At 36.2% G+C, this 12065-nt stretch overlaps 1 protein-coding gene across 1 annotated transcript in view; it reads right to left on the reverse strand.

The window, feature by feature from the left end:
* Window positions 1-12065, reverse strand: part of LOC139691195 (importin-4-like) — a 28088-nt gene that overhangs the window by 6242 nt on the left and 9781 nt on the right. Inside the window, exons 10-17 of the mRNA XM_071588923.1 lie at window positions 11416-11542; window positions 7214-7292; window positions 6983-7134; window positions 5280-5473; window positions 3876-4055; window positions 2645-2853; window positions 1388-1520; window positions 1038-1212 (exon numbers count right to left, since the gene is read on the reverse strand). Coding sequence (XP_071445024.1) covers window positions 1038-1212; window positions 1388-1520; window positions 2645-2853; window positions 3876-4055; window positions 5280-5473; window positions 6983-7134; window positions 7214-7292; window positions 11416-11542 — 1249 coding nt within the window. The remainder of the gene's footprint in view (window positions 1-1037; window positions 1213-1387; window positions 1521-2644; window positions 2854-3875; window positions 4056-5279; window positions 5474-6982; window positions 7135-7213; window positions 7293-11415; window positions 11543-12065) is intronic.

Below are 12065 nucleotides of genomic sequence, written 5' to 3' on the forward strand. Positions count from 1 at the left end.
GGGAACCAGAGAGATCACCCTCCAGGATCCCCTTCTCTCCCTTACGGGTCTCCAGGCACGGCAAACACCTGGGCGGATCGCAGGCCAGATGGTATGGCCGCTCACAGACAGTGGATCCACAGCACTGTCCGGACGCATCCCTTGCTGGCTTGGGGTTTGTTTTCGGGGTTTTCTCCCCGCCCTTTTAGTCGCCTCTTACGACAAGCAGGGATACTGCGGGAGTATTCTCTATCCCCCTACCCGCGGGGGGGTTTTATGTGAGAAAAAGCTACAAATTTTAAACAATAAGAAGCTGGTGAGATATTCAAAACAGGTCACAGCCAAACAATGCCCTCTGACAATAATCACAGCTAACATAATTCAGTCTAACGCTCACCACCTGAACTATAAACACATAAATGGAAAGAATGAGAGGTATACACCACTAGAAACAAACCGTTTGGGCAGTACAAGGGTGGAATTGTGCCAGCAGGAAGGCTGAAATCATAGTGAGTATTATACATGGTAATTGATTTTACATCTTGCTCATACAAATGCATTATAAAACTGCAAAATTATGGTGTTCTAAGTAGCAAAAGAAGTCATGAGCAAATGTGTATTCCTTTGATACGATTCATTTATTTCAATAAGGTTTCATATGATAGCACCCCAGGTGAAAAAGGATATTTTCCATGGCATTTACACCATCTTATTAGGAATTACTGAATAAAGCCCACAAGACTGAAATACATTTGATTCACTAAAAATAATATCACAACATTGTCCAAAATATTGTTGTGAAAAAATAAATGCATGACATTCACACTGAAATTTTTAAAATGCACCATAGTCTTGAGTAGTTTGGGAACACACTCCAAAAAACATAAGACCTAAGCCACATAAAATTTCATCTATTTCAAATGAAGTTTCCACAGATTTATTTCCTATTCCCACTTAATTGATAGGTGCATTATAAATTAAAGGAACACCAAACCAAGATCAATGCAAGAAATGTTGATCTGACATGACTGCAATGTATCAAAGAAAGTGTATATTACCTTTATCTATTTGGCTGGTATCTAGCACTGTGGTGGCAATTGTAACAATTTTGCCAAGATGCGGAAGAAGAACAGGATGACCTAACTTGTATAGGTAGGAAAAGCTCTCAAATACTTTCTTGTTCTCCTCAAAATCTTCTCGAAGAGGAAGATATTGCAGGTAAACAGGGAAAACCTGGACATTCAAAATGACATTAATCAACAAAGTGTACAAGACACTTGACAATTAGAACAAAGTCACAAAAAAAACTTCCAAACACATGCACTTGGGAGTCATAAAATAATTTAACAACAAGTTAACCATACAATTTAAGACTAGCAGAGAGAAACAAGCTGAACGGTATTACTACCTGCTCCATTGGAATCAGCTCCACATTTGTAATTATGAGCCTCGCTAGAGCACCACATATATTATCAAGGGCAACTGCATTTGATTCCTTTGCTATGGCAGCTGACAGTGCTTGAAGAATTGCAGGATATTGTCTGAAGTTCCACTAAGGAAAATGCTATAACTTAAAACTGATGGATTACCTTATGATATAACTGCATCCCATTCCAAGCGGATCATATAATATACTGCTGATCATAATATACCATTTTGCAATGAAATTTGCAAAAATTACTCCCACTATTGACACAACATTACGGGGGTAGCCTTGTTTGATCTAAGTAGGAGTAACCATTGAAATTAATAGTAAGGCTAACTACCATGAGAGTGAGACCATGTCATTTATTGGTACCTCAATTACCATCAGCATTTGCTCAAAGGCTCCTTCAAATACGTTATGGTCATATGTATACAGATTACTTTCATTTCACAGTCATGAACACAAAAACTATTTAAAAACAAGTGCTGATTGAATACTAACAAAATTTAAATTAATGATGTTTATCAGTCACAGCTTTATAGTTATAAAATTGACTACCAGAAAATTTTGTCATGCATTTAACTATAATTAGCAATCCAGTGATTCTAGTGATTCAATTACAAGCATTTTTTAAAAGTCATTCCAAGGTAATGATCAACATCGAAAGTTTAAATTTTTCTGCATGTTTAGCAGTGCAATATTTGAACATATAATCATGAAAATTTACATTTTTTAACCTCACACAATTAAGTCACTGGTAGCCATTCTTAGCAGTATCAGTATATTGATCCTTATTGAGGTCACAAAATTTTCTTTAGCATTATGATACTATAGCTATGGTGATGGTCTCATTTAAAGCTATATAAAATGACATATTTTGCTACAGCTAATTTAATGAACTCCACAATTTTCAAGAACAACACATTATTAATTGGCTACGCTTGGAGCTCATGGCGACAGGTAAAAATATTTTAAAAACTATATTCAAGCTTGAATGTGGCACTGGTGAACTTTCATGAAATATGTAGTTGCTCACCTACAATTTTATAAAATGTTGATAATTTCACTTAGAAATCAGGTAACTCAAGCTCAATCAACGAGAAATGGGTCAAAATAGCTATCACTACCCAATCTCATAACCACTTGAAGATACTGTCTTTATATTATCATGTCTGAAAGGACATACATCTTTAGCGTTTGATAATTAGTTATCATAAATTTATTTCAATAGAAGGATACTGGTGAAGGGCTTCCTTTCCATGAAGGACCAATTCTCCTAGACCAAATATGGCATTATTTCTGACATCTTCATGTTTATCCTTTGATGCATTGAGCAGTATGTTCAACAGATTTGGGGCATATGCAGAAACTCGGTATGACAAAGGCTCAATGGACTCTGATATTGTTCCTATACTAAATGATCGTTGAGCAATGGTACAGCTTTTCTTCTGTAAAAATCAACAAAATTTTATTTTATCAAAAAAGAAATTTGTTATCAAAACAAACTCATAGACCCACATCAAAATATTCATTAGCAAATGCATGAAATTACTTTTAAAAAATTAATAAGTATCTATTTTCTCAAATCACTAGCTCATGGCTAACAGAATGCATTCATAGCACATGTAAATAAAAATGGATATATACAAGATTAAAATGACATTGCAATTAATTAGTGGTTCCAAAACAGAAATGACTTCTTTCAATGCATTACAATTAATATTTCTTGTTGAAGAAAGAATGAAAGTCAAACGCATTTTGTTTCATGCCATATTTAGTATCAGTAACTGACATGATGAATGGCCAGAACTAAAAACCAAAAATGCTAAAATAATTTTCCTAGTTGAGTGAATGTGAAAATTTTATTTATAGATCCCCAATTAATAACACCAGATTCATATGTGGCATCTTTGGGTTAACTAGCTTTACAAGTCAAAATAATTTACACATAAGCACTATGCAAAATATAAATACATTCAAAAGGAGGGAAAGGAGTTTTGCAATTTAAGGGGATCCAGTAGATGAAGAGAGCTCCATGGCATGGAGAGACAAATGTTACACATGCTTGCTAACAGAGCCTTGAATAGCAGCCAAACGTAATGGCGGTGGTCTGATCTTAAACAGGTTACTGGGATGGGTAAGACATTATTGGGTCAAAAAATTAACATGATTGAGCATGCGTTCTTTTGCAGAATAAGCAATGTGAATAAAATAACCCTGCCAAAGCTGAAAAGATTGCTCCTGGTTAGTGAAAAAGTTTAAGAATACATCCTTGATGGCCAAAAAATATGAAAGGGACATAGGCCCCAAGGACTAGGCTAGATATCCCAAATAAGAGCAAAAATTGGGGTACAGTATCATAATATAATGAAAACAAAATGAACATATTAAGGCATCAATGATGTGATAAAGAAGGAGCATGGGCTTACAGATGTGCTTAGAAATACCAAATGACACATAGTTTACTTACAGTTTTGGCTATAAGAAGAGGATAAAATTGCTCAAAATAAACAGAGAAATCATCCGGAGTCATTGCTTTTCCCAACTTTGGAATAATATCACCAGCACACTCGATCAGAAGCTCATCTTGCTCAGCATCCTCATCATCAGACTCACTGTCATCTTCTTCTATGTTATCTTGACACTCAACCTGGAAACACAATGCCTCTCATAAGCTACACATAACACTCTTTTACAAGAGCCTGAATATTACTCTAATTGTACATTTACTAAACATGGGTGACATTTACAATTTAATCTATGTCACACAAATAGGTCTGATTCATTTTATTTTTCCTTCTTATTCATTAATAAAGGTTGAAATCAAACTGCTAAAAAGTAGCACCCAACACTCACAATATAGTTTTTAGGTCATCATTTGGAAAGAATGGAGATAAATAAGTGTAGAGATTGGACGACAGAATAAGTAGATGGAGAAAATATGGAAAAAAAATACTATTTCGTATTTAGTAGAAAAGGGTGATTGTATTGAACGGAAACTAGTTTTAAATCCCTTCTATTGTTCAACAGTTTTCAGAAAACAAAAATTTAAACCTCTACAAACAATGACGGATCTTGGAGTCTTAGTCCACTGGCTCTGGGTCTTTGAGGGGAATAGAGACTACAGCATTCCTAAGTAGCAACTAACAAAATACTAAATATCTTTAAAACCTAAACTAAATATTAAAATAACATTCATTAGCTCTGCATACTTTTTAGCTCCCTTGATTCAATGTCAAATGAATGTTATTTGCAACCCTCTACCTCAATGTCCAAGTAATCTCCCCTCCGTTACTATCTAAAGGATTCCAATACCTCTCACCATCTTCTCTATTCATTTGTCTGGCCTTCTTCAAATTTCCCTCAAATTTGCCATCTCTCTTTCCCTAGCCCATGCCTAGAGTTCTATCTTTTTTCTTTTTGCCAATTTCATTTTTCAATCCTTCTCCACACCCGCATTTTAAAGGTCTTCAATCTACACTTATCCACCTGCCTCAATAACAGAATTTCTGAACCATATGAAACTTAACTCCAAAATTAAGTTATCTTTAGTCTTTCCTTTAAATCTTTAATTAAGGTTGCTGTCATCAACACCCGCCTCTTTCTAAACACAAATCACCTGATATGATTCTTCTTCAAATCTCCCAACCATTCTGCCCACATCCCTGTCACACTCCCCTACCTAGCAATGCCAACCACAACTCTCCATTCTCTAACTACACCTGAGCAGTCTGAGACCTGTGAAGGTTCCAGATAAGTAGCCTATTGTCTCCAGTGTACTCCTCCAAAATGGTCATCAATTACGCCTACCTTTAAGACAGCATATGAAGAGGTACCATTAATGGCATTTCCTAAAAACGAAAAAAAACTTTACCTTGCATTGCAGCACATCTTTAATAGAATTAATTATGGCATCTCGATGACCTTCTCCTTTGAGAATGCTGCTACCTCCTTCCTTGAGCATTTCACAATATGCATCAAGGGCTGCCATAACAACGTCCCTTTCCATGTCGGTTCTTATTATCTCAGCCAGCTTTGGCACGAACATATTTAGAGCCTCAGCAAGTGCTAAAAATAAAAAATTAAGAATTCATCATATATATTTGTGCACAGATTGATTACCTGCATAGGTCCACTTACAATTATTTATTTAAAGTACATTTTTTCACACCTCAATTTTTAGTAGAATCCAGTTTTCTAGTAATTATTCAATTCTGCTAATTTTATTCAGGTGAATTAATTATAATTATAATTCGTGAACTATTGTTAAGTGCATGTGTCAAAGTATTAAGGACTAAACACATATAACTTAACACTTGTAAAGGCAGCCGTCGAATAGTAAATAATTAACATTTGTTTTGACTAATTCAATGTGTTGGCCATTATCATCAATGATGAGATGCTGGGTGATTGAGATATTGTATGCATTCCAAAATTCACCACCAGTGCCATGAATACTTCCCAAACGGTACTGATAACATTTCTTGCTTTTTCTGATGTACTTGTACTTCAACAAGTAGGCAGAATTAGCAGGAGTTTCTCTGATACAAAAAATCATAACTGTTATTCTACAATTACATAGGGTTACCGCAGTGAAATTCAGCATGCAACCTTATGCTATACTAACTCATATCTTATATAATATCTTTTTTAACTTGCTATAAATACCTAATGTACTGATGACCCTTGCTTTTTGCACAAAAAAATTTGTTTTTGAAGGTAGGCCTATAATGAGAAAGGAATTCAATCCTTGTTATTGAAAGGCCTCCTGCTTTGGCATGCTTTCATGTGATCAGGACTGGAGTAATTTTCAAGTTTTGAGCAAATTGGTAACTAAAGATTTGATGACCATAATACATGAGACTATTACCATCACACGACTCAGCATAACATGAGTTGAATTTATGTTTCAATCTACATAGACATAGTCATGTATTAAACTATAAGTAATACACTCATCTATTTTCATACTAAACCTCTATGTCCTGGGCTGGTTCAAGCACTCTTTCAGTAACAATTAACCTATAATACATCGTAGAACTAAGAGAACCTATTCAACAATTTGAAGTCTTGAGTGAAAGGAAATATTTATCTATTTTGGGAATCAAATATGTGTAGATAATTATACTGAAAACTTACTACATCACCATCATGACAGTTGTCACCATTTTAAAAGAAAAATCAGAATGAAAAATTGATAAATCACAACAATTCACAACCCTCTCCCATCCGAATCCATTCCGAGTACCTAGGTGTCTCAAAGAGGGCATTTTCAAGGATATTTCCTATTATTAGGAAATGTCATCATTGTCAAATTCTATTCAAAGAGAAGTGCTATAATATCCACAATTTATCCTGGAAATATAATCCTGCACACCGTCTTTCTTTTTCCTGTGTTGTCAGTCTAATGTTCACAGTAGGTAATTATTACATTAAATTCCAGTTTTCAATTGACACATCACTCCCACCTCTTACCTATGAGGTCAGAATATATACTACGTAACATTTAAATTTATCTTGGTTATGAGATACATTTAGGAGCAACATTATTAATTAAGAAAAATTCATAAACTTTACCTTTTTTTCCTTCAGAAGTATCATGAATATAAAATGAAACACAAAAGGCAGCCAGTGCCTCTATTGAGGATTTTCTAATATCATCCCGAGGATAATTAATTAGTTTGAATACTTCTTTAAAGGCTGTGTCTAAGTATGGCACAAATGCTGTTCTGCAAAATTAAGAGAAAGTTTTTATGAAGGAGAAAAAATATATACCTGAAACAATTTGATTTTAGCACATTTACTCACTTGGAATTAGAAGCTATATCCCTCAACGCTAGGCATGCGTCTACCTTTTCTTCAGCATATGAATTTTCCACACTGTAGCCTATGAATTAGAAAATTGCATTATGAAAATAAGTTTTAGATGTGCCTGAAAAGGTGGCCTTAGAAGAACAGCCATTATTTTAATTGTGAATACGGACATAAATCCCATCAATAACCACAACACTTTCAATGCCAACCAGGATAGAGTTGGCTTGATTATGAAGTGATCTGATTTGAATAGCTTAAGCTCACCTTTTGAACTAAAATATACACTAAAAACTTAGCTAATATGTCAAAGTCAAAAGAAATGAAAATCTGAATTATTGGTTGAAAGTTAATCAATAAGAACAAATTCAAAAACTCACATTATGCATCTGACTTGAGGAAAAATGTGTCCCAAAATAGATTCAAATTACCATATTTCCCAGGCAATAAGACATACTTTTTTTACTCCAAAATGTGCAGTAAAATCAGCCTGCCTCTTATGAGCCGGTAGTATATGGCCATAACTTTGACATATGAGCACAAGCAGATTCCCCGGAAAAATAATTACTTTTGAGTAGTTTTACTGCAGCAGGCATTGAAAATGTTGGCCTTGATTTAGATTTTTGAAAATAGTACTGTGTTGAGTCAGCAGTAAGTAACAGAGTTTTAATATTTCACTTCAAGTAATCTATAAAAAATTCAAAAATACATCGTAAATGCATTGTAAATGTACTGTAACGTGTTTTGTTACATCTCACATACGGTGCTGCTGCAAAAATCAAACACGTTGGTTTAATGGGGATGTCACACCTCTGCTAATAATACATACACTGTATCTATCCCAATAAACTTGGAGTCTACAGGCATTCAATCTTTAGTAGTATGAGAGTGTGGCAGAGGCCTAGAAAATGGTTTCTTTTAATACCAACTTAGATAATTTCAAAATAATAATAGAAACTAATGGTAGCATGAAAATTTAAAATAATAACCTCGTGGGATCTTAAGAAGACTCTCATACAGGGTTCGTCCGGAAAATAAGTGTACTGAGCTCAGGAAAAAAAAATTTATTACACTTTTACATATCTTAAGCTAATATTCCTCAAAATAGGACCCTTGTGAGTCGATACACTTGTTCCAGCGGCGTTCCCATTCCTGGAACGCTCCAGCGAAGGCATCATCGGGAACCTCTCGAAGACACGTCGTCACGGCCTCTTTGACGGCGTCCGAAGTCCCGTATCGCGTTCTTTTCAAACTCCTCTTTATCTTCGGGAACAGAAAGAAGTCCGGTGGTGCCAAGTCCGGGCTGTAGGGCGGGTGCGGCAGCGTTGCCACGCCGTGCTTGGCCAAGAAGTCCGACACGACAAGCGCGGTGTGAGACGGCACATTGTCGTGATGCAGCCGCCAGATGTTTTTGATCGCTGGCCGGACGCGGGCGACTCGTGCACTATTGTTTTTGGCACATTACATTGCTCTGCTATCATCCGAACACTAAGACGACGATCAGAGTTCAGTACATCGCGAACTTTTCGCACATTTTCGTCGGTGAGTGTCGTTGATGGGCGTCCAGGCCGTGGTTCGTCGTCGACCTCTTCTCTGCCCTCCACGAACATCTTGTGCCACCGAAAGATCATGTTTCTGGACATGGCTGACTCCCCGTAAGCCTGGTTAATCATACCGACAGTTTCGGTAGACGATTTCCCAAGCTTTACCACAAATTTGATGGAATAACGCTGCTCCAAAAACTTCGGCATCGCGTTCCGTGACGTGGGTCGAGCGTGGAGGTTCGCGTTAACAGAGCTCCTCACTACACCACAGCTCAGAGCCGACTGCCTTTTTCAGCGTCGCTTGCCAACATACCCCCCTCCAATCGCAGCCCGTCAGAGCGGTGCTGGGCGCGCCTGGAGCGGAGGGAAAAAATCAGTACACTTATTTTCCGGACGAACCCTGTAGAGTATTACATTTAAACTTAAATTCCTCAATTGCTCTTCAAAACACAGAAACAGGACAGCTTTTTCACGTTTTTGCCCGGTGATGTCCAATTTATAGAATTTGAATGAGCAAACATTGACATATGTGTAGCTGCTTATTTTTTTAAATATAATTCAATTATTTCTTTTTAAGTGTCAGCATCAATATACTTTGAGCCTTTTCTGTAGGATTATAGAAGTATTTTCATTAATACTGTGAAATCCTATTAAGTAAGGGAAGTACTTTATCACTCATTTCTCCATCAATTTCATGTCCCAAACTGCAGGAGAGTGAATCTGCGGTTAGTATGCTGAATGCAGGTGAATTAACTGGATGGAAAAAGGACATTTTTGGGTAACAACAGTAGATAATTTTCTGGCAGCTCAGTTTTCAAAGAGTCTAATAATGATTCACAGATTTCATCGGTAGTTGCCTGACATTTTAGCAAATAGTCAATGAAAATCATTCTTTATGAATTGTGTGCCAACGAAAGTGAACACAACGTTTCCTGTCAAGGAACAGCCTTAGCCTTCTTTGATGCTCACATCCCACAAGCAAGCCATTGCCTGGACTCCTTCGTTTCAGGATCCTAGTGGTGTATCCATTTTTTGTCCACAGTAATGAAATCACACCTCCAACCATGTGGTTTTCGCTGAAAAAGCTGAAAATCTGCCTAGGTACATAGTGCATGATTGTGTTTTTGATCTCATTTTGCAGATGTTTTTTCATGACCAACTATTCACGGAAAACATCGCATACCTGTTCAATCAAGATGCCTAACAGCATTAGAAAACTAACAAATCTCCACAATACAGATTTCTGGAGTGGTGACCTCTACAGGAACCAGAACGCCCAGTGCCACTAATGCTCATGATGAAAACTTTAACCATTAAAAACCCATTCCAATCAAAGGCAGCAATTCACCCAAAATTTTTAGCTGTTTTTTATTAATGGTCTGATAATTCTTACATAAAAGAACTATTGACACATGAAATTCTCTTTTATTCATTTTTTGGAAATCACTTGATTTGCTTAAAATGAAAGTTACATACTAAGTGATACAAAAATCTCACCCTGACTTGGTGTATATTCCTTAACACATGATAGTGACGGAGAAACTTTTGAATGGACCAATGGTCCTGATTCTCTGACTTTGGACGCACTTTTTGGAACTGCTCTCATAATAAAGTAGTTATCTGTTAAACTTACAGGCTGGAATGTATGACTCAAAGATCTCCATTATTGCACTAAGGTACAATTTGAGTCAGCCTGCTTATGGAGCATTTAGCCTAACATTTCTCATTCTGCAGTATGTACCATGAGAGAGAGAAATACTTCAGAAGCGATGATTTTCTTTGCTCCTCAGGGTTATCGCTGCAGCATGAGAAAAGTACATGCATTTAGCCATTCAAAGTTACAATCTATTCAAAACTTTTGACTTGACATTTCTAGACCATTTTGAAAACATTCAGCTTTCTCCTGTTGTATTCCCTAACTTATGAAGCAGGTAATTGACAGCTTTTCCTATTTTCCAAGACAGAATAGCCACCCAGCTTATAAGAGTATATACAATGAACACAAGGAGATTTTGTTAGCATTTAATTCTCACCATGGACACATACCACTTAATCATTGATTTAATCCAACATGTTTTACAACTTACTAATAGAACCCCCCACCCCCCCCTAACTTCGATTCCACTCTTCTCATACATTGTTTCATCATCCTATACAAATTTAATATCGCATCACACAACAACAAGGTGAATTTATTAAACTAAGAACCTGACACAACAAAAAAACCAATCATTTTCGTTGTACATCTTGACTTTTTCAGACACGAAATACTTTTTCTTGATTTTTTCAGCAACAGATGAAGAATTTAATTCCCAAAAAATCCCACACAATATCCCTATATAGTGTTTATCTGCATAATGAATACAAGGAGATAGAAACAAAAAAGAGCAATTGCTTATTTGCAGCCACAACCAAGTTAAATAAATGCATTATAAACATAAAATTCAATAACTCACAGTGATATATCATACTAGTTACCAAAGTACCCAATTAAATAAAACCTCAGCAGGACCCCAATTAAGTCCTAGCAGAAGATTTTAGTACGGCTAACATGTGAGGTGATACAATTCTATGCTTTTAAGTGTCCACTTAATGAAATGCAGAACCAGAGAAAATCATGCTCTTCAGTCCCCCTACTATAAATTCTAATCTTACCAGCAATATCTGAATCATCATCATCTTCTTCTTCATCAGATTCACTGCCTATATCCTCTTCATCACCAGTGTCACTGACATCTTCATAGACAGGGAAAGCTGCACCCTCATCCTCTTTAAAGTGAGGCTGCAATGGAGAGAGAAATCATACCATTTTCTACAGTAATGTCAACCCTACTATAGTACAATGCATGGACCTACATTTTTGTGGAAAAACAGTTAATGAAACAGTCCATTGGTTCCACTAACTAGGATGGATATTTGTCATTGACTTTAGGAAATCTTAATTTAAAAAAATTATATTATTGTTAAAGGTAGCTGATTCCTTCGTACTAGAAAGCTGTCTAGACATTCTTTCGCCGAGCAAGTTCTTTTCCAGCCGAACATTTAGGGTCAATAAGCTAATACCTCGCTGCGCGAAGTGCTCGTTAAATTTCTTAGAAATTATATCTTATCAACCAAAATACAGTAAAAATCATTCACCCTGACCAGGACTTGAACCTGGTTCCTTCAATTAATGGCAGTACTTTAATCAATTAAGTAACCAAGGTATTATCCTACACCATAAAATTTGAGAGACTTCAGAGGAACATGATGCTCTGATGGAAATTGGGGGATTTGGGTTCGGGTCTCAGTCAAGGCATTTCATT

Source organism: Hetaerina americana, unplaced genomic scaffold, assembly GCF_022747635.1.
Source record: "Hetaerina americana unplaced genomic scaffold, ioHetAmer1.1.p SCAF_30, whole genome shotgun sequence".
Classification (NCBI taxonomy): domain Eukaryota; kingdom Metazoa; phylum Arthropoda; class Insecta; order Odonata; family Calopterygidae; genus Hetaerina; species Hetaerina americana.